At 38.0% G+C, this 24,629-nt stretch overlaps 1 protein-coding gene across 3 annotated transcripts in view; it reads right to left on the reverse strand.

Moving 5' to 3' along the window:
• The window catches only part of GRM1 (glutamate metabotropic receptor 1), a 178,678-nt gene that overhangs the window by 122,378 nt on the left and 31,671 nt on the right, over positions 1-24,629 (reverse strand). For all 3 annotated transcript variants that reach the window (XM_018916962.3, XM_050973013.1, XM_050973012.1), the window contains exon 2: positions 19,681-19,930. In XM_018916962.3, coding sequence (XP_018772507.1) covers positions 19,681-19,930 — 250 coding nt within the window. The remainder of the gene's footprint in view (positions 1-19,680; positions 19,931-24,629) is intronic.

Below are 24,629 nucleotides of genomic sequence, written 5' to 3' on the forward strand. Positions count from 1 at the left end.
ATGGCACATTTCTTGCCAATACCAGATACTTCAATTCAGAACCAAGTTTTATATCTATACTTTTTTCTTCAAAGCCACACATTTTTCCTTTGATAAGAGGGAGTTTTTAATTAAAACAAGCAAACAAAAAATACTCATATAATGGCTGAGAAACACTTAAACATTTATGTTAGAGACAGTCATCTCAGTGCTTTTAAATAACTGCTTTTTAAAAAAATCAATATCCAGAAGAACTGGATAGTTATAGAAAAAGTAATGAAATGTGAAGACTTCTACTAGTATTTAGGTCCAGCCATACAACTTAAAATAAAAAATTACTGAGATCACCATATCAATGAGTGTCTGTTATTGAATGTTTACTGATGAGAATCCAGTTTCTCAGGGAAAAAAGCAGTCCCATTGGAATACAAATGTAGCTGACATATCGTGTGGTATCACTATTCAGGAGTCCTCTTTCATTTGGAGCATTGTGGTTTTGAGTGTTGTACTAGATCTGCTCAATCTGTAAAGGATGTAGATTTCTGCTGATTTCCCTCTAGTATATTATACAGAAACTAAAGTCTTTTTTTTCCTCTGAAATAATTTAAAAAATTAGTAATATATTCCAGTTAGATAGCACACATTTGTCCCTTGTGATTTACCTTATGTAACCAGAGTACCATTTGACTTTCAGCATATTTTTACTTCAGGACATTGGAGGAAATATATAGTCACAGTCAGTATTCCTAGATAATACCTGGATATGTAGATCTAATCTATAGAACAACAGCAAAGCATCAACACGTTAATTCTCAAAACCCTCCTGCAGAGAAACAAAGACAAGAAAGCATTAGACTGTCCATTTCACAGACTACAAAAAGACCAGGTGTTTGCAGGGGTCATCTGTTCAGGGCAACAAAGTAGAAATAATAGTGATAAACCAGCATTTTCTTGCTATCAAGCTTTAGATAAAGATTGCAATTTCCCTCCTTCAAGCGAAAACAACACACACTCCCCAGTTTGCACTCAGAAAAATTAGTCAAAGAGAAGTAGCAGCACAATCTGTTCAACTCTCAGTTTAAAATAGGCCAATAATGTAACCCATGGCCTGATACAACTAGAGTCATTGAACAGTATTTTTTCAAAGCATGCTGTATAAAACAAAGAACAGGTATTTGTGCTTATGGGAATAAGGATGAAATACAACACTTGTTCATGTTCTCATAATAACACCAATTTTGTGATTTTGGTGATCAATCTCAATTGACCCTAGTTCTTCCAAAATTCGGCTGTATTAGTAATGTCAAGCAGTGATTCAAAAACTTTCAGTACTATTCAGCAGCAGCTGACCACAAACACAAAATTCTGGATTCAGATAGTTTTTCTCAGTTCTCAGTCTGATCTGAAATGATAGAAACCATGGTTGCCACAGACTTTTAACCTTTTAAACAAATACAAGCCACAGAGTGGGAACATACCTCAAAAAACAGTCTCTAAAGAATATGTATTCTGATATATTAAGAGGTTAAAAAAAGTCATTTGATTGCACTTGTTATCCACTATCTGAGTGTTTTACCCTGCCATAAACAAAACACTTACCAGACTGGAAGGCATAAATATACTTTCTTTATGAATCTAACATTCTTTTAGCCAGGCCTGATCATTGCCAGCAGCTGTTCCAGAAATTTGGTCAGCAAAGTATGCTAAATATTCATTACTTCACCACAGCCTACTATGATGAGTCTGTGTCTGTATCTTCAGCACAGCATTGCAATCCCTCCCTCACCACATACACTGAGACACCAAACAGATTCTATGGGCTCAGCAAGCCTTGCATCAGATCCTGCTTCTACCTGATGGTCTGGTGAAAAGGGAAAGCTAGGGAACAACTGATGCAGAATAATTGCAGCTGCAAAAGGAACTGATAGTTATGTAAACCTTGGTGCTCGAGACTCTGACAGGCTCACTCCATTATTAGAACATGTTAATTAGCATATGCTCTCTGATTTTCCCTTTGCTCCTCTTCTTGGCACATAGGAAAAAGAACATGAAAATAAGTGTTAATTCGCCTAATAAATTAACATGTACCCAGTGGGAAAGGCATTGTTTGCATATTTTTGGGTTGAGTAACTTCATAATACATAAACTTTAGTCTTGCTTCATAGCTATGTTAAATAATGAACCAACAAGGATCTTGTATCAAATATCAATTGCAATGTGTTGATGAACAGAGTTTTTAATTTTGATATAACTGTGGAGCATGTCAGTTGGTAATCAAGTAAGTGCTTAGCAAGATTTTCTTATTCACCTTGAATTCCAAGAAAGACAGAAGATGTCTGATGAGAGACCAAGAAGGAAGAAGATGAAAGAAAGGAGATTTAGTAGATGAGAACAAAGAGAAAAGAGATGCCCTCTCCTGCACCACTAAAATCCAGATTAGTGTGACACTGATTAATGGCAAAAGAAGGAATGAGAAGTTCTGGCTTCCCTTCTCAAGGTAGAAGAGAATTACTCAGAAGTATTTGTAAGCCAGCCATATGTACCTACCAAATGTATCTTTTGACTCTACCAGTGCAAAGGGGACTGTGCATTGTATCCTGCAGAGAAACCCAAAACAGGGACAGGAGACCTTGCCTGAGAGATGTGGGACCTGGAAAGACTCTACCTGGCACCTCAGCCACTGACACTTGAAATGGTATTAGCAGATTTTATGCAGCCTGGAATATACAATTGGGCAGTCTGAAATATACAACTGATCATTGAGAGAATTTTTCTATTAAAAATAAGAAAACAGAAGCCAATGTCCAGTGATCTACAGATCTTAAATGGCAAAATTGGTAGCATTGAGAAACCCTTCAGAAGCAGGTGCTGTTAAGTACAGAGAGATGATGACAATGATAACATGCTGTCTTTGTTGGAAACATCAGCCTTTGTTCCTCAAAACACAGGGCTGCTATTTAAATGTTAGTTGCCGCCAAGGTTCCATTTCTGCTGTATGTCAGAGCAGAAGATTACTTAATTACATACTTCTATGAAAGAAAATCACTGATTCACATCTGTCTTTGTTTTAAAATATATCTCCCTTTCAGCCAGCTGTATCAATTGCATTAAGTATGCCTAGTCTGAGTGCTGGTGTAAATTAAATGTGCATAATCTAATTTTGCAATACAAACAATAGATTCAGGAAATTAGTCTTATTTGAAGTTGAAAAGTTAGAACTCTCTTCTGCTTAATTTGCAATATGTATTTATACCAAACTGATTGCTGATGTAAAGCAAAATTGCTGTTCTATTATCATAAATACAATACAGTCCTTAACTTTGGCATAGAGAAAAACCCAATCATAAATCTAAGTCTTGTTTTCTCTCTAAAAGAGCCAAAAATTCCCTCTGACATTCATTCCCTTTGAGAAACTTCAAATACTAATTTTTAGAAGATTTTTTTTATTTTTCAGTATAAAATACCTAACTCTTAAAAGTGCAAAATTTTTAATTGAAGTTCAATACACTGCATCAGTGACAGGTTCTATCTCTACAGGCTGTCAAGCTTTAGGAGAAATCTAGTTTACAACATAAGAGAAATCAGAGGTTTTGTGTCACTCAACAGAAACCACAAACTAAAAAGGAGTCCAGATGTATCAAAGCAGTTGCCCAAGGACCCAGAGACTGACCAAGCTCTCAAGAGATTCACTCTCTTGAGGTTCTGTGACAACAAAAGAGCCTCCAGCACTGCTGGCCCCAGCTAGGAACCAGCATCCTGAATCACCACCCTGAGGTCAAGTAGCTCCCACACCAACAGTACCACAAAAGACTGGAGACAACTTCAGGCCTTTCTCTCCCTGAAAAGGGAAACCACAAGGACTCTCCAAGTTTAGTTGAAGAGACCCAGCCTCAACTTGTTTTCCAGGGATTGTCAAGTACAGCTCCAAGTCCTAGCAATTCTAGTCCCATCTCACAACCGAATGGAAAGTTATCCAGAGCAAAAATGCCTCAACATCACAAATCTACCTTCTTGTTACGTATGAGTAAGGAGTCTGGATGCTACTTCTAACAAAGAAATGCATGTAAATGATATTAACACGTATTTCCCAACATTAAATTTATTTTGTGAAGGGGTATGAAAAGCTAGACAATAGGAAGCATGCAACTCAAGAAATGGCAAGGAAGCACCTAACTAAGTGGCCCTTTCTCACTTCTGAATGTTTGGTTGGGTATTTTATTGACACAAATTTATCTGATGGTTAACAAATATTTTGGTGTACAGACATGCCTTTGTCTTCTCAAAACAAAGCTTTTTTTGCTACCAGATATGCTCCAGAAATTATAGGAGAAAATGCGGAGTTTCAATTAAAGATTAGCTCTTTGAGCATGAGACAAAACAAAGAAATAATTAAAGAAAACATTAAATATAGCATAGAGTGAGTAAATGAATAATAAGATGCAACAGACTCTTACAACAAGGAAATCACATATGTCAGCTGTATGAAATATGTAGCTATAATGACAATATAAAAATAAAGATTAGACCAAAACCATATTCTGCCTTGAAAAATCACAAAGAGATGACCTATTTATTAGAACAAACCTGTTATCTCAATTACACTGAATTAAGAAACAAAATTACAAATAACCTCTTACTGCACCCCTAGAAAAGGACCAAGGCACAAATGCAGATAAAAGAAGCACAAAAAATGGTGGTTTTCAATTTCTTCAACACTTTGTCACTGCTATAAAATTATATCACTTTCTTCCATGACTGCAGCTAACATCATTTTATTCTATACAAAGCTTATAAATACATCAATTGGCTTTTTTAATCAAGTTACTTCTTTGACCTTTAGGAATGTAAGTCTCAGCTTGTTTCTGAATCTTCTTCCCTTCTGTGCTCGTCATCTTAATTAGCATGATTAGAGTAAAGCTAAAGATATATTGACAATAACTTTGCTCATTCTTTGCTACCCTACTATATGTTACTCTGTGCCACTTTTTAAACTGTAATAGAATCTTACTGCTTACATTTAATACTAAGAAATTGCTATTTAGTAGTCCAGAATAAAATGTTAAATCATAAGCGCATATTGTTGGAATAATAATTTAAAACCAGACCCTAATTCATATTTGCTGCCTTTTTAAAACAAATCTATCCAGAACAAGAATGTTGGTTCTGCCCTTGCCCATACAGCCTCAGTAAGAAATGTGAGGACAAAAGTGGGAAGCCTTCATAGGAGGAACCACTACATATCCCAGAGGACCGAAGCATCCAAGATACAAAAATCCCTACACCAGAAGGTGACCTACAGCTCTCATTTACTTTAACAGGGACCCCTCTATTAACCAGAGTAAGAGAAATTAGGTTATTGTCTCTTTACTGACAAAATTCCCCTCCTTTCTCAGCAACAGAAGGCATGGTGCCAGAGCGGGATCATTTTCTGTCCTGAAAGACAGAAGTATTTAATGAAAAATCTGTTTGTTTCTTTCTGTATAGATGCTTTCTGATCTACTTATCTGATGCTGGAATTCCTGGACTTTTGCATGACTTTGCATATGTCCTATCCCTGTAGCCAATGGGGTAAGGGAGCCGGGAGACAGGGGGATGGATGGACAGAAAGGTGCCTTTAGAGGTCAACTTGGCCATGTGTAGAGAGCTCAGCATGACTGCTCTCCTTGCTCTGGTACTGAAAGAAGATCCTAAACTTTAAAAGGAGGACTGTGAAGCTGGGCAAGCTCCTCTTTGGGTGTCTCCTCCTTTTGCTGGTAGAGCATTGCATACATCATGGACTTTCTGTGCTGCAATGCACGTTTGCAGCTATTTTCTGGGGTTGAAGTTGAGGGAGTGTTCATTCTGTGCATATATTTTTATGAGTGTTGATAAGAGAAACCAGCAGCTAAGCTGCATACCTTATACCCTGTCTCCTAAGGCCAGTCTCAGACAGAAGCTTTGTATTTTCACAGCACTGGTTCATGTTGTTACAGAACACTCCCTTTTGGCATTTTGGACAAAGATATCTTCTAGATAGCTTTGCCAAAGATCAACACTTTCCTTAAGGCTAAAAGGAAAGCTGACATTGCATAAGGATTTTGAAGCTAAGCAATTCTATGGGGAGCTAAAAAACCAGAGGATGGTCATCAGGAACAGCATATTCCATGATGCTGAGAATACATGGAGCACCACCCCATACTCCTGAGGACTTGAGTCCACATAGCTTCCATTGCATTTGTGTAGGTCACTGAAGAAAAAAATGGAAGCTTGTATTATTATCATTATCCATAGGAGCAGGATGGAGTCTCAGACTAGTGAAAACAGAGGTAGATTTTGATCTGTGGAGTCACTATCAGCCAGGATTTCAAAAGCATAAGTAAAACTAAAAAAAAAATAATGAATAATACATATGCTGGAAATAACACTTGTGGGGAGATCAAAATTATTTACCAATTTGGAAATGATGGAGGGTTAAATGTTATGACAATTTACTTTGACATTTTCTAGAAGAAATAATTTCAACATTTTCAAAATAGGAGCATTCTGACTTTCTATTTTGAAATACCATATTTGTTTTGAAATTGACACAAAATTGCTCTGGATTTAGGAAAAAGGTTTGGGTTGACAAAGAATAAAATTCTTCTTCCTGCTGAAAAAAGGACACAAACTATTAAAGTCATTAAAAGTTGTTTCAGGTTGTTATAAGCATTGCCTTCAGAATGCTTATTTCAGTCATAAACTTTCAAAAAGATGATAAAATCAATCATTTGTACAGATCTTTGGAAAACCAGCAGGGAGAAACGCAACTGGAGATGCATACCTTTCAAAGACCAAGGCCCTGAAGTTTGTTTTTCCTTGTCTGCCACCCACTGCAGCATAAATTGGTTTTGTATTTAATAAAGCAAAGAAAACACATACATACATATAATTGGGAGCACTGCACAGCTGCTTTTCTGTCTGTACATCTGCTCCCATCATTTAACTCTCCATATACTCCATAATGATCAGTAGACCTGACTCCTTCAAGAGGAATGCAAATCACTCCCTGCCTCAAGGGGAGACTTCAGTTACATAGCAAGGCTCCTTCTGCTTCTCAGTCTGAAAATTTCTGGCAGTTTTGTTTAAATGCATCCCAGAGCTTCATATTAAGTTACATACAACATGTAATAATACAAAAAATGCAACAGTTGATGTCTCATTTTTATGTTAAATTCAATTTATACTTGGAGCATCTCACTATTTCAGCTTTCACTGTGCTGCAGATTTAGTCATTAACAATGTATGAAGTTTATTTCAGAGGCTGCCAGGAGCAGAGAGTTGGAGAATTTGGATAGGTAAGGAGCAGGTATATAAAGGTCTGTTTGTCTAGGGACTCAAAGGGATTCGAGGTTAACAGGAAAAGTAAATTTTAATCTAGTAGAAGACCTTGCAAGGAAAGAGCCACATTCTTTAATGGAAACTGCAATCTCAAAATCATTGATTACAAGAATCTCTGAATATTACAAGGGGATCACAAGTCCAGTTTTCTCTAATCCAAGAACTGTGGCTTAAGGAAAGCTTCAGTTTTTAAAAGATGAAGAACTAGATTTGATAGCACAACTTTCATTGCCTTAAGCCAGGAAAAGGAGACTTTAGGGTAGGTCTCCATCACCTTGCAGAATCTGTTTCTTGAGCTCTGTTGAAGAAATGGAAGCTTTTATCAGTCTGCCTATACTGTCTGGAAGAACCACAGCACTTTAATAAACACTTTCTTCTCCAGGCTCCCAGTCAATCTCTTTCCACGGTTATCAGGACTTGAGGAACAGCTGTTCCTGGCAATGCTGAGCAACTCCACTTTAGCAGTGGGGCCATGACCATCATGGAAGATCAAAATAACATTTTTGGAAGCACACATAATTTATCTCCCTCTTCTGCGTGGTGTTTGGTCTTTCCTGCACATTCTTTGCTAAAATATTTTTATTCATCTTTAAATATTATTACTATTTGCATGAGTAGCAGTAGTGATTAGCAAACTCAGTTATGAGCCAAGGTTACCACTCTTTGTAGGCATTTCACTGACATAAAAAATTTTCCTTTCCCCAGAGTGTTTGTAGCATGCAGGACTTTTGAAAACAGTGCATTTAGTTAGCAAATGACATGAGGACAAACATGATGCTATGTCTAACATAAATGATGAAAATGAATCCAGGTAGACTCGTATTCCCTGTTCCATTAGAAAAACTTGATTTAATTAAAAGCCAGCAGGTGTAAAGTATATTCTCTAATATTCAGACTAATATTGGGAACTCACAGGCTCTCAGTTTTTCTCAAAGTTAAAAGCTTAGGAAGCTCTAAACAAGAACAGCATCTGCAATTTCTATGCCCAGGATGAAAATTACAAGAAATGTCAATCACCTGGTTTGAAAACAAAATAGCCAGACAACATTCTAGGAGATACATTGCTTCACAAAGGAAAAAAAAAGAGTGAAAGTAAAAGATCTTCATTTGAATCACAGGCACTGAATGTTCACCACTGACAAACACAGTCCTATAATGTATAGATATTTCTCTTTTTTACAGGTAAGATCTTCAAATCAGGAGGGCATTCTTATTTCACGCTTGCTTTAGGAGCCCAAAGTATCACTCATGAGTCACAGCAGCATGAAAACAGAATTCAGCCCCCGATATTTTACTGGAGAGTTTCAGTTCAGCAAAAGCATTCTTGTAAGGAAGCCTGATGGGCTAGCAGTCCCCCACCTTTTTGTTTAAAATCATGATTCTGCTTTTTCATGTATCTTAACACACCTCAGTCTAGATCAGAAAAAAACAAACAATCATTGCCTGTAAGCAAACCTTTATCTCACTTCATCTCTGCCTTATGTACAGACTTTTATAACTCATCCTCCCCCACTTCCACATTCTATTTGCCTTCCTATAATGGGTGTTTTTCTTTCTTCTCCTTTCTTAGCCTTTTATCTTTCATCCTTCTTAATTCTGTCTATATCTCTCTAGAACTGCCATTGTTACCCTGCTGGAATAGCTGGTGGTACAATTACTTGAGTTAAATCTCCCCATCCAAGAAGTTTTTCCATAAACATAATGGCAAACAGATAAAAGAAATCAGTCATACTTGGACATAGACCTCTCGAGAAACATTGTGCTCTATCATCTTCTATTTTTATTAAACACAGAGATAACGGAGAGTGCCTTGTAAATGCTGCAAACTCCCCATTGCCGTTCAAGGTTCATTTAAAATACGGTGTAATCACCCTGCTGAGACAGTTCCTTTGAGATGCAAGGAGATTAACACCTCTAGTCTTGTACTCTAGGTGTTCCACTGAAAACCAGTCTGGGCACTGGCCTTAGCAGTGGTGCTTTCAACAGACTTTGGCTTTTGGTTTGTTTGCTTACATTATGCTACCTCTTAGAGAGTCCTCACATGCATTCAGCTTGCAGCTCTGAGAATTATCAGCTGTCAACCTCCAAAGTCAGAGCACTGGCTTAGTTTCTCTCCTTATACGTTGCCTCTCCTCAGAACTTAATTTTAAAATACCAGGGATAGCATATGAGTCCAGATTCAAGTCAATTACAGTATTACAGGTCTGTAAAGGCAACAGTGGTTAATATGATAACAAATACCCCATCTTATATTTTTAATGGCAATAATAATGCAAAATCCCATCAAGAACAGTTGAAAATAAAAAAAAGGACCAGTCTTACACAGCTGCATAGCTACTTTTGAGTGGGAGGGCCTCTTTTTTTCAACTACTTGTAGCACATCTACTTACAAAAAGAGGCTACATCATTCCTAAATTGGTAGGTTTATTTAATTATGGCTTTAAGTGTAGGGTGCTCATCTGCCTAACACAAAAGAAGAGCCATGAAATTAACCTGTTCCTCAAGCATCTTCTTTATATGAGTACGATTTTCAACAGCAAGTTTTGCATATCTCCATTTCTGATTAGGGAAGTACTAAAACTCTTCATGACTTAGCAGAAAGGAAATTACACCAGCATTACAGACTTTTTACTACATAAAATAGCAGGTGCTGGAGGGTTCAAGAAAGTCCAGACTCATGTCAATGGGGGAGAAATACCAAGAAAGAATGGATGAAGATGCAAGGAACAAAATGCAATATGCAAGGAACTGAAGAATGCAAGTAATATGTAAAAATAAGGAAGCAGCTAAAAGAGTATATTCAGAGACACACCAAAGGAAGAGTAGAGAAAATTTATAGATTATAAATGGCAACTCATAATGATTCACCCTGCTGTGAGAAATTAGCAGAAATCGTTACTGTAGTCATGTTCACATTCTTATTTCTGCATATAGAATTGCTTAAATCTGACCTATTATGCAGCTTTCCTGATCCTCATGTTGACATGCAAGAGATGATTTTAAGCCTCATCTTAACAATGAAAAGAAGGAATTGAGTTTGATTCTGCAAAGCAGAAGAAGAACTCGTTCCATTTCTATTAAGTGAAACAACAGTAGTGCATTTTCCTTTCTAGCTCTGACTTGCATTACATCCTTACAGTATTATCCTCAAAGAGGGCCAGGAGGAAAAAAACCCTTAAAATTGACTCCCCACAGAATGAATAAATACAACCAAACCACCAGCATGGAAAATAACTGTATGAGCCCTAGGTATCAAAGCTTACCCACAAATAGCTCATAGTGAATAATGCATGTGGTTTAAAGTCGGTTAAAATAAGTGCCAGGTCACTTGTCAGGCAGCAGTGAATTTGCAAGACTTTGAAGCAAAATTCTTCTTTTGATTCTCCCTCTCTGAGGTACAAATAACTGAACTAAGATGCAGGTAAGTAAAGACTGAAATGATATGTGGCCAAGAGCTGGCCAGTCTTTAGGTCTTTAATCCTATAGACTAAAGGCTGGTGTCTTATAGACCAGAACAGGCTGGTGGTGCTGAAAGAGCTATAGTGAAGCATGAAAGAGCCAGCTTGGACTTAGTGAAACAAGTTCTTGACATCATTGGGTCCTAAAGCCTCCTACTATGCCTCAGAAAAAGGATTTTTCTTGGCTGAAAAATTCAGCAGAAAACCAACAGACTATGAATCTATCAACATGGGTCAATTGCCTGTAGTCACTTTAAGTTCTGCTTTTGAGACATAATGTATTTGGCTGCCAGATTACAACATTTGCATGACCTAAAATTTTCACAGTGCATGTTCATAAGGATGCTTCAGGGCTAGCCTCCCTTCAGATGAATTCAGCTCCTCAGACTGCTGAAAGTTGTGCACATTTTCCAGCCTTGGAAATGTACCAGGGTTCTCCAGCAAAGGCCATTAGGTTAAGGACATTTGTGAAAGGAAGGAAAAAAAATAATGAAAATCAGGCAATATAAAAAATATATGGCCTTTCTCCACAGCATCATACCCTGCTCTTAATGTTACCTTCTCTGCTTAATGAGCCAAAGGTTTAAACAAGCACTAAGTTTCTGCACTGAAAATGCAGCCAACTGATTATTCAAAGGAGCTCTAAAACTCTTCATTCCCTCCTTTCCAGAATGCAGGAGAAAGGTGCTTAAATTGCAACATAAATTATTTTCCCCTTGGTGTGCTTGTGCCTGTCAAAATAAGTGTTGTTTGTATGGGTACAGCTCAGGCAATTATCATCCTCTTCAGTTAATAATTTAACCCTATTATCAATGTTCTTCTAGTGATCTAAAGATTGGAACTATTACTAAGAGCTGAGGATATATATTCCAATATTGCAAGAGGAAAATCTATTTTTATACCAAGACATGTCAAGAAACAAGAAAATAATTATTCTTAAATAAATCATAATAATTATTATGATTATTCCAGTTGAGCCTATTCTTCAATTTCTGTTTTTCCTCTTTAAAAAAATGTGATTAATTTGCTGCTTAGAATTAAGAAAATAATCCTTACGAAAAATGATAGATTTTTAGTGAGGGTTTCACTCACGTTTTTTATCAGAACTTCTTAAAATTTCATTTCTATTTTCACACTAAAAGGAACAGAAAGTAAACTGTAGACATTTGAAAGGTCACAGTATTAGGGTCTTATTTTAACTGTTGTGGGAAAAACAAACTTTTCTTTGATTCTTAACCATTTACAAAGAACCTCAGCCTCACAGAGTCTGACAAAGTCTGGCCCTACATAAATTATGCAAAGACCCTTGAAATTAACATCATTCAATATGATTCCTTCACATAAAAGTATAACACCATTTTCCAGGTGAGCAGCAGCCATCCAGCTCCTGTTTTCTGCAGGGGCATGATAAAACATATACTACCTAATAAATAAACCCTTAACACACAGCGCTACTTAATAACTCAATTACCTAACATCCATACTAGTTCATAGACAACAAGCAGATCTTGAACTTTTGTGCATTTTCAGGGTTGGAAAACTTTGCAGAAAACTTCAAGGTAAATTATTTCTGTCAAGGCTGCTCCTTCCTTCCATTCACTTGGACATTACTAGCTTAGATAACTCTTCCTGCAGAACCCAGGCCAAGACAATTTCAAAACACCGAACCAAGCCCTAGCTTTCTTTTGCTAAGTAAGAAGCATAAACTGCACTAGAATCCCAGAAGTTTTAAGAAATCTAGAAATGTTAGGTTTTTTTCCTCCACAAGTTTTACCATCATAAAATTCAAGCATAACATTTGGTAATTTTACTAAGACACTTAGTTGCATGTTTTTGTTTCCTCTCCTTTTGAATTGACTTAAGCAAGAAAAAAATATAATCCTTTGCTTTGATAATCAATTGCATTACATCTTCAGAACCAAAAAAAAACACTAGTCCTTTGCTTTCTCTCATTTATGGAAAAAGTACATTAATGGCTACCATTAAACAGTGTATATTGCTTTAAAACATGTTTTTGCATCCTGTTTGTCAAGCCAGCAAGTTTTCATATCACTCTAAAAAACTAAGTATTTACCTTATTAAAATAACTTAAAAATTGGTATTTTAATAATCATTTACAAAAGCATTAGTATCTCACCTACAACTTCTGTACATGTCATCCTCATTTAAAGCACTGAGTGCATACACAGAAATAGCTAAGGGTTAATACATGTTTTTAAAACTAATTCTGGATGCTCATATGAAAGAGATTTAATTACATACAAAACCTAGTTTAACTCACATCACATAGAAGCAAGAAGTAAAAAGACAACAGAACACCCCCATATTTTAAAATTTGCCCACTGCAATACATAAATCCCACTTACCATAAAAAATATGTATGCTTTTTATAAAAAATATGTATGCATTTTTTGTCTCTATAAAAGTGAGCACTGTTTTTTTATTAAGACTCAAAATGTAGTTCTGCTTAAATATACTGCTATTTAACTGGCACTTAATATGCAATCCCATTTTAACATGGATTGATGTTATTGTTGTTTAGAGGGTAAACAAAACATGCTTGTTCAGTCTTCTTGCATCATGTAATTCTGTTTTCATCCACACAGATTATAATTCTTGTCATATTAAACAGGTGATAGACTGCAACAACTAAATGAACCATGAATAAGGTATAAAATTTTCTAGGGACATGTTCTGAGGTCTCAGACTTTAAAGTTAGCAGTGGATCCCATTACAAAGCTTGATAATGTTCAAGAAATGGTCTGATGTTGCCGGGGGGGGGGACTATCTTAATTGACAATACTTTGCTTTAATGTCAACTTCATGTACACTCTGAAATTCCTGGATTTGAAAAATGATAATGACTTATTTCAGCATTTCACAGAATCTACCTCTATTTTAATCCAGGAATTCGAATCCAAACCCAGCTAAACCTCTGATTATATCTAAACATTTATTTAAACACAGCCCTCCATTAACTTGGAGTGTCAACAACAACAGAAACATTAAAAGTAGTCATTCTAAACATCTTTGGTCATGGAGGTACCAGGAAGAAAAAACAGTCCTCTTTCTGCAGCAAAATGCATGGAAAGTAGATCTTTGGGTCTTAAATTAATATTTTTCCTTTTATTTTCAGCATGAAAATTGTCTTGTCATCTTTACTTTGTACTTTCCACTGCACCCAGACTGCCCTCTCAAAGAACAGCACATGGAATATGAATTATTTGGGTTCAGCCATATATATTTGGCACTGCTGGATTACTGCCAGTTTTCTTATCACATTCCCATTCATAACAAGTTGGCATAAAACAGTATCATGAGCAACACTCTACCATATCTACTATTTTTGTCAGTTTTATATGCCCCAAAACTATCGTTGATAATCTGTGCAAGCACAAGGCAGGGTTTTTCCCCCCATTGACAACATATTGTTGGTTCTTACTCATTTCTTTGTAATCTCTTAAGAACCTAAAAATAGCATTTTTTTTCTTAATGGAATTAAACACATTGGCCCTGCAAAACATTTCAGCTGCTTTGAGAGAATGTGGACATCTTTCATTGATTTTTCATAAATATGGGGCAGTCCATGTGATGAAGACATGGTGCATTGGAGAGCAGAGTACAGCATCTTTCTTTCAGCTAGTGAAACTTAAAAGAACAGTCATATCCTCTGATGGTCATCTCCCTTTTGAAGAATATTCCATCAACAATTGAACATTCTCAGTCATTCAACAAGTAATGCATGAGCCACTGGCACCAGGGACTCATCAGGGAGCGAGAGGCAGGCAGTCATCTTACCCACATATGTAAGGTGGTATTTGTGATACTCTTATGTTATTTGTGATGTCAGAACTGAAGGAAAGAGAAATACATAACATCATATTTTTGGCACTGCAAGCTGTGTCATCTGTAACCTTGGTCAGCAGCCAAACACTCACCCAGCCACCTGCCAGCTACCCTACTGAAGATAACAAAGGTAGAAAACAGAGAGAAAAAAAAAATCTCACAAGTTAAAATACAGAAATGGAGATTACCATTACAAGCAAGAGACTCAACTTGGGGCAAATTAAAACAATTTACTGCCAATTAAAATAGATGCAAACAGAGAGAAACTTTGGTCACTTCCTTCTCCTGCTTCCTTGCAGAAAGGCCAGCTTCCTGACCAGATTCTTCCTCCTCCCTCACTAAAGGATGTTATGGACCTGCCAACCTCTGCTACCACTTTTTGACAGCTGGGGTGATTATTGTGCATAGGGTTTAGGTGCCTGCTTTAGCCATGGTGTCCTCAAGTGCAGAGGCTCTCCTTCCTCTGCTGTGATGGAGCTGAAAAAGGCTCAACGGTCTCAGTGCTAAGGAACAGATGGGTCTGGCTGGGGTAGACAAAGCATTCCTCTATCAAGTGCTGTACCAATTCAGTGGGATTCCATGTGTGTTCTGTCATAAAATCCCAGGCCTTGGAAGGTGATAACTGCCCTAGGTGTCTGCCAAAATCCTCCCACACACCCTGCTGCCTGGGATTGCCCACATCAGGTCACATTTCTCTGTCAATTCACCAACAAGTTGTTTACTCTTGGACTTGGATGCAATCAAGTTCCACCCATCCAGAAATACCAGATAACAGGACTAAACAGTTTACAGTGATAATGCCTTGTCAGTATTTTAGAAAGTGTGAATTTAAATGCCAAAACCATTATTTATATTGGCTTTTGAAGGGGGAGCAGTCAGAAAAAATTTCATCACAGTAAGTACTCTGAAAGCTCCATCATCCTATGCTAAATGAGTTTTATTAGATACATAGAAAGAGCAGACTTGCCCTTCAAAATGGGTTGACAGCAGAGAATCCAACCATATTTGAAAATCAGGTTGCCCCCCGATGAGGGGAGGAAATGATGCATCTGACTCCATCTTATCAGAAGGCTAATTAATTACTTTATTATGCTATATTATTCTATATTATATTACATTACATCTAAACTGACTCTGACAAGCACTCAACTCCACTGCACAGCATCTCATGATTCTCTGCCGACACACACACATTCTTGGCCCTGATAGGCCAAGGAAGCAAAACACCACCACTTTGAGTAAACAATCTCCATGTTGCATTCTACTTTTGCACAAATACAGGCACAGCAAATGAGATAAGAATTGTTTTTCCTGTCTCTGAGATTCAGAGAATATGAATCCCAGAATATCCTTGGGAAGTTGTGCCTTGCTTTTCTCTGTGAAGAGAAATGTGGCTACACAACCATACCTTCACTGCTTAAGAATTCAAACTTTGAGAGATCGCTCTACTGACACTTAAAATTTATAGTTCTACAAGAGCCCATTCAGCAGCATTAATGGAGACTGTAAAGCATCAGAAAGGCTACAGAAGTAAAGCAATACCTAGTCCTTTACTAAGGACTGTACTGAATAACAGCATGTGCACAAATATAACCCTTCCTTTGTAAAGTTCTTCATACTTTTACACAAACCATTGAGTGTAAGAGTTTGAGAACAAATCGTGAAAGAGCATTTTAATTTCCAACTATTCATTTAGAAAATTTCTCTTCTCCAGTAACCTCAGAGCATCTCTTAAAACTGCTTATTTCATTTGTTTATCATCTGCTTTTCATTACCCATACAGATGCTGAAAAGTCAGTTACACACCTTTTCTTGATGCATGATCTCAGGGGATATATAGGAGATTGATCAACTTGCAAAATTCTCACAAAATTTAATTGATGCTTATTAAGTAATATAAAACCCAGTGGGCTGCATAAACATGATTAGACACATGAGGCTGAGCATCTTTCTACATAATCTCTTCACATCAAAACTAATTTCTGCTAAAAGAGCTATCACCTGAACTCCCTTGAGAGTACAGTTAAATTTTTTACATAATTTTTGCATTTTCTTGTTCCAATTCAATTCTATTATTTCTTTTTATACAAAAAGCCATGACCAAGTTTTGCCTTCTTTCCCTTTCATTATCAGCCCCTTTTAAAATTGATCATCATATTTTCATAATTTAATAAATTTTCTCACTCATTCTCTGCTACATTTCAACACTATCGATTTCAGAATATCTGCCATTCTGCCTCAGGAAGGTTTGTAACCTCATCTATTGTACTGTTTTGATTCCAGCTCCCTCCAGATTCAGAGAGAGGAATTCCCTTCTCACTAAAATAACAGACTCCCACTTCCAGTAGTAAAGGAGACTGAATTTAGGATTAAACAGAAGTCAAATTTAGTTCCCAGCTCTCTTTCTGATAGCATGAATTTAGTTAAGCTAAGCTGTTCCTGTCTACTTTGACAAATAGCAATATTGAAGATGTAGCAGGAAAATAACTATTTAGCCAGGTGTTCCTTTGCAAAGGCTCCCTCTTTACAGTGAGTCAGAGCAGAGTATGGGGCTGACAAAATGCGGCTGATAATAAACCTGTGGGTAAACTAAAGGCTTTGTTTAGCTTATTATTGAAAAAAAAAAGAAATCTTGATTTCTCATTCACTCTCACTTCCCTCAATTAAAAGAATGTTCTTAAAAGGCTCTTAGTTTTTTGCTTAGCTGGGTACTTGAATAAAAAAGACTGAATAGCACATCAAAGTAACATTAATGTGTGCCTTGGTTCCTGTTTGTATATAGATGACCAAATTCATAGCACTGCAGTTCCACTGCAACTTTCTTATTCACAAGTTTGCTAATTTGCCTTTTTTTAAAATCACTTAATTAGGAGAATTCAAAGAAAATTTCTTTTCTTTTAGCTCTGCAAGCTCATAAGAACATGTGCAAGTCCTATAATACTTTTTATTTCAACCAGCTGTTGTGCACAATCTAGACTATGCAAAGCAATAACCAGCCTGTTTTACAACTGACAGAACCCATTCAGCCCTAAAAGGAGTCTCCCATACTCAACTACCAGCATGAAGGAAGGGTATGTGAAAATCTACATGAAAAACACATAGTGATTTTTCCAAAGAAATTCCAATATGCCATTTAATAGGTGGACATTTCTGACAAAAAGCTCAGAACTACACTGTTGGACAAATTCTAAGAAAAACAACTGAAATTTATGGACCAGGGTTATGTTTGGTAGGGGCTTAAAGTCAAAATTTAAAGCTTAAATATTCTATATATCTAAGGAGTAGGGTATTGAGTAGACTAATAGGAAACTAAGGGTTCTGGCTTAATGTAGGAGGTTCCATTTATTTGGTTCCCAGTATGGTCAGCATCAAATGGGAGCAACAAAACCAGTGAACAATGAGACACTGCTACAGTGACAATACACAAAGAAAACACAGCATTGCCCAAAGCTTCAGGATGTTTACTAAAAGACCAGGGATGCTGAAACTGAGACTAATTTTATTATATTCAGTTTCTTCTATTCACTGAAAAACCATACATAAAATGTGTCACTCCCAAAGCCTTCCATTATTCATTTTAACTGATGCAAACTAAGTTATACACTTGAACTAAATGTGCACTTGCATGTGCACAATCTGGAACACACCATTTTCAATACAGTCTTTCTCTTTGTTTTATTTTAGTGCTGACAGTTGTCCAAATGTGCTACATCTTATCCTCACAACCTTCTGGAGATACTCTAGAACCTCAGCTTCAAATAGATAGCAAACAAGGACTGGAGTGCAAAAAAAAATTAATGAGATTGACTTAATGCTTTCAGTGTATTCCTTAGGTCAGAGTAGGTATCTGACTTACATAAATCATAACTGTGGGTTTTGAGGAGCAATACAGTCAGGGGAAGACAATGCCACAGCAGAGAGCAAAAGGGGAGGATCTCAGTCACAAACACAGACACAAAGACTTTAGGGAAAGAACGGGACAAAAAGAAGTCAGGACCAAATGACAGCAGAAGCTAAGTAGGCATGGAAACAACTGACAAAGACCCTGAATGAATTAATTTAAACATTCCTTCAAGGAATGTTAAAATTACAAATAACGAAACAAAGAGTAAATAGAAGGATTAAAGTAGACATTATCAATCCACCACGGAAGACAGCAAATATCCATCCTCATCATTTGAGCAATGTTCATCAAGACAGAAAACTGGACAAAGGCATTGCAGAAATCAAGGTGAAAGTCAAAGAAGCCTCAAAATAAGAAATATCTTAAAAAATGAAATTGTGGATTAAATACATGATAGAAATAAATTTACTATATTTCAGTGATTACCTACAAAGATAAACTCTAGTAGAGCAAAGCAACCATTCTCATTTTGATAAAAACAGCCTTTTTCTGTCCAACACACACCTGCACTGTTACTCTGGTGATATATAAACACACATACATACTCATTTAGCCATCAGCAAGTCTGACATTTTAAAAACCAAACCAGCCTGCATAATATCAATGCCTCAGCTTTCAACAGCAAAGATCACAGCAAAGTGTATAACTGAAAATGCAAGGCTGTAATCATGATACTGGAAAAAAGTTCCAGTAATCAAAAGCACTTGGTAATTGGAGCTTCAAATTGTGAGGGGTCATCCTTACTTAAAATTAAAAATGTGACATAAAATTTTGTCACATGCCACAGATCATATACAGACCAGAATTCTTCACTCCCTACTTCAGGTCTAAAAATCTGTCCATGAAACATTCCTCTAGAGTATGCAAAAGCACAAAAACAGAATGTCATATATCCATATAAAAGAGTTAGTAATTAACATTTAGTTCAGCAAAAGCTATCACCACTGATCAAGCTGGCATACATCTTCATATCTCCTTCCTGAGAATCTGCTCTACCATCTTGCCACTTCTTTTCATGCCGTAGACAATTAAATATGGAAATCACCGTCAGCCTAAGCTGCACAGTTCTGAAATCCAAGGCCTTCCTGCAGGACGAGAGGGAGAGGAAAGGCAGAGAAAGCACGCTCAGAGCCTTACCTTCCAATGAGCAGGAACTCCCCGAGCACGCCCAGGCGCCGCATGGCGATGAGGATGCCCCTGACTGTCATCCCCTCGCAGAAGCACACCACCACTCTGGCCTTGGGTAACCTCTCCCGCAGCTTGCGCAGCAGGCGGTCAAAGCTCTTCTCGCCGGCGTTGCTGTAGATCTTGTCAGAGTGAGCAATGCAGAGACCCTCTTGGGCAGCCAACTCTTTGAAGGCTTCCATTCCACTTTCCCCATAATTTCCTATTAAAAAAAAAAAAATTATATCACGCATTTAACCAATTGAATTGTGATGGGAAAGTGATAGTTTGTCCCTCCAAAATCAAGCAGCATTAGCAGTAGGAAGAGCAAAAGAGATCCATCAAAGTGAATGTGCTCAGAGTTCAGTGGAGCAACAGGATATCCATGTATGTCTTAGCAGAACTGGAGACTGCAAGTTTCTTTTCTTACATTGACAACAATGGAGAGCGAAGGGGATGTTAAACAAGGAATGGATAGGTAGAAAAGGGGACAGATCAGACAGTAAGAGTGAAGTTTTTTAACATTTCCATGGCAAAACCCACAGCTGATCTGATTTAGGAAAATAATAATAGGAAAAGGAAAAAGGGATTTAATTCCAAGCTGTCTGCATAACATGCAGTCCATGTTCACAAAGTGAACATGAGTGATGGATGCACATTTAAAACATGCTGATCTGGTAACATTTTCAAAGTCACACTAATTTGACCAAGCAATGTTCATGACAGCTAAAATTTAGGCTTGATGATTCTCTCTTAGAATAGGAGACGTTCTAACTGAAAGAACTTCAGAAATAACCCTTTCCAAGACAGAAACAATTCAACTGTGTGGTTCAAACTATATATAAAAACTGATTCTCATATTCACTTCTCTTTATACATTCAGCAAGACAAAACAACAGTTTTACAAAACTCAGAGTGCCTTCTGCTATGGAAACAGGTGAAACCCCAAGTTCTCTTTGAGTATTTCATGCCTGACATAAGCACAGGACTTATGATGAACACCCATCATGTAAGAGGAACAGATGGATTAAAAAAAAAACCATTTCTATTAACAGTAACAAGAAATGGTTCAAAAAGAGAATCATTAATTGGATGTTATCCATATCCATAATGTTTCTTTCATCTAATGAGGGAGTAAAATCAGAAATGCTGATCACTTCTAGACCCAGACCTTTTCAAGCAAGAGGTGGTTGAAGAGGTCCCACTTCTCTGTTTCCAGGAACTGTTTGAAACAGCAAATTGCAAAGAGGGGGACTTCTGAATAAGCCTAAATTTCTTCACAAAAAAAAGCCATCAGAAAGAAAATGAAGCAAGAGACAGTTCAGGCACTCTGTATAAACCCAGTAGAAATATGTGCATTTTTCCAAAAACATGGATCATTTGCCACAGATCAACACTATGTAGACACACTATGGCAGTCATTGTCATACTAAGTTGCAGACAAACCTGGCAGATCTGGTGTCAAACACAATACTGAAGTTCCCCAGCCCTTTGCACTGAGCTGCCCTAGTTTCTCACAAATTTGAAGCGTAGCAGAATGGCCTCTTTTCTATCCTGTGACTCAACACCATATTCAGCAATCAGGTCAATTCTGCTTTTTTTTCTGTGAACCAGAGGTACTCCAGAGCAGCAGTCCTATGTGGGTGTGGGAAGGAGAGGAAGATCTGTGCCTTGTGGGAACTCACCTCCAAGCAGCCCAACCCCACAACCCTGTATTTGGGTAAACACTGTGGCCTTGTCAAATGCTGAGAACAACGCAGATGGAGGCATTTCCAGGTATTTATAGGCCAAGGACCTGCAGTCACCAAGGGACTTACTCCAAGGCAGTACAGTTTGAGCCGTGCTGCTTTGATGACTTGCCTCAAGTCCCAGACTGGCAGAACAACCTCAACCCCTGACTTGCCATTAGCAAGAACTTTATGTTTCAGCAGGATACATTTCCCAATTTCATGCGGTACTCTGTTCAGCAGAGACTCCCTTGAAAACAGTTAGGTTATTCTTAAAGTCTTAGCTAAAGAGGGACAGGAGACTAAACCAAATCCTATTAGATGTTTAGGCAGTGCATATTAAAAAAAAACATAGCAGGTTTTTTTACCCAAACTTTAAGGAAGGGTTTTGTCATACATCAGTAAAGCCCTAATTTGCTGTAGTTCGTTAAAGGTTTCAAGAAATGAAAAATTAAATCTATTTGGAATGATTTTTCTCAGCTTTAATTTTGATGAAATTACAATTATCTCAAACATAGTCAAACCCATACTTACAGGACAACAGCCTAGCAAAACATATGCTAAGAGAAAGATTGGTGTCTATAAATTCAGTAAGTGTGACAGAGAGCCTAGAAGAGAAAAAGCTAATTAAGATCAAGAACAACAAGAACACAAGATGGAATAGGCAAAAAAAAAGGCAGAAAATCTGCAGCTCTAAAGGAAAGTTTTCCAATCCTTATATGAAAGTAGTAGAACAGCTGTCCAGTGGCAGCACAAAGAAGTCTGATGTTTGACTGGAGCTTGCTCAGCTCACAAGAGCATTATGTAAAGTAGGTTTCTGCAACAGCCAGAGATGAGACTTGGTGACCCTGGAGGTTCACTTAAAATCTGTTTGCCATGTTCCCAGAGCAAGACAACATGCTGCACATCTTTCCCCTCCAGGGAAAAAGATCAGAGAGGAAAAGAACATGTGACATATGCTACATAGATTTTTCAATGCACTCAGCTACCAAGGTATGGACAATTTAAGGGCATATATGGAATAGAAAAGACCAGTTAATTCTGTGCAATAGCCAAGAACACAGCCATCTGTACCAGCTTGGTGGGTAAATCCATTTCAATCCGCACTCAGACAGCTGAGAGGGGAAACCTGTAATGAAAGAAATCTCTTCCTGATTGTAGTCAGTGGAGTTACATCAGGGCCCCAGGCTAACACATTTCTTCCTTTGAAAGAGCCATTGAATAAAAGATCTAATCTTATCTGAAACTACCTTTTGCTACCAGGATCAGCTGTGAAAGGCAAAATAATTATTATTGTGATTTTCTTTCTGACCTCTACCCAAAACTAGGTGAGACAGTAACATACTTTGAGCCCTACAATTCGGGCTCAAACAGCCCTTGCCATTTTTTGACCTTTTTTAAGGTCTGTGTAACTTGTCGCCTAATCAAAAACCCCACATTTTCCTTATATGCTTCATTCAGAGTCTCTACCGCAGTATAAAGATAAATTCTAAACCTATCAAGACTGCAATTTTACCAAGAGGATTTTTATAATGCTTTTCTTTCAGTGCCAAAGGAAGCATTGCTTCACCACTGAGAAAATTCAAGATAAGGCCATTTCTGAGAGGGATCCACATATCTAAAGATACTGCTGAGAGGTGCATAGAGTGGTAATTGTTCTCACTCATTGCATTACACGCCTTAAATATCTTAATAAAACATTAAGATGCTGTAGTAAAAATAAGAAATGTTATCTTGATCAATGGAAGACATACAAAAGAAGAAGCTAACAAAAAATTCAGCCTCATAAATTGCTCCTGTGAGCCAGTAAGTATTACATTTGTGCCACAGCAATACTGAAACTACCACTCTTTGGTTGTATTAACACTTTAGCAGCGTGGGGAGCAGAACCCATGAGCTCCATCTGAAAGGTTTATGTTCTTCTTTTTTATTACAGCTGTTTGGCAAATTCTCTTTATCAAGAGAACCATTTGTTTTTCATTTATGAAATGGAGCAGAAACAGCTCAGCAGTGAGGTGCTTATGAGAATCCTGGAGACTGTTTTCTTAAGGGATGCATAGATTGTCTGTGTGGGTCTTCCCAAACTTATAACAGTGTGTTGTGTTTTCATGGGGCTTAAAAACCAAAACAATTGTCATTGTTTGAGCCTGGCGCAATGCCAGTGCCCCCACGAGATCACCTCCTTCCCTGGCACCCACTGTGAGATGTGATCAGAGACAGAGCAGAGCAGGCTCCAACTTGAGGTTGAAAGGAAAAAAAAACTTTATTAACCTAAAACTACAAAGGAAAACACTAAGGAAAACACACAAAACACATAGAACACAAGATTAAAACCTTCCAAATTTCTTCCTCCTCCCCCCACCTAGATTTCCAATTCCATTACCACCAAATCCACCCTTTAGATAATCAGTTCTCAATTCCTCGAAAAGAGAGAAGTCCCTCTTGCACCACAGACTTCCCCAGGAAACAGTCGAAACTTCTCGTGTTTTCATGTCACATGTGGCACCGCCCGGAGAACATTTTGCCATCGTGACTTCTTCCTTCCATGTCCAGTGCTCTCACCACTGCACATGGATCAGAGCTGCTTCTAGGGTTTTTCATTTTAAGGATACTTTGACCAGTTCCAAAGGGAGCACAGTCCCTCTCCTTTTGGGACACCTGTCCCCCCCCAAATTTCACCCCCTGGGGCCGAGGGGTCTCTTGAACAGAGATCATCTTCCTCTTCTTCGAAGACGGAGGGCACCACCACCACCCTCCTCACCCGTCGTCCCTGTTCACACTCCTCCACATCACCGCACTCTCCTGGCTCTGAGCCATCGCCTCCCCCTAGAACGCAGTCTCTGTGTCACAGGAACTCAAGGGGTTCTGCTGTGGCTATACAAGCAAAGTCCAGCCCAAAGCCACTCCATCATCTCCTCCCACCTAGGATTCTTCTCAACATCCTCTCAATCTCATAACTTCAGGAGGAATCAGCATTTGCAAGGTTTCCATCCTCCCCAGAAGGGTTAAAAGTCCCAGGCTCTGCCGGTTTGCTTCATGAACTCCCACGCCTGGCTGCCCTGCTGGGCACCCCCCCCTTCTCCTTCACACCGGCCGCGCTATCACAGGCTCCGGCTCTGTCTCTCTCCCTCTCTCCGGGGGTGGGGGGTGGGGGGGAATGGAGGATGGCTGCCCGAAGCCCTTGCAATGTTCTCC

This window comes from Serinus canaria, chromosome 3 (genome assembly GCF_022539315.1).
Source record: "Serinus canaria isolate serCan28SL12 chromosome 3, serCan2020, whole genome shotgun sequence".
Taxonomy (NCBI): Eukaryota; Metazoa; Chordata; class Aves; order Passeriformes; family Fringillidae; genus Serinus; species Serinus canaria.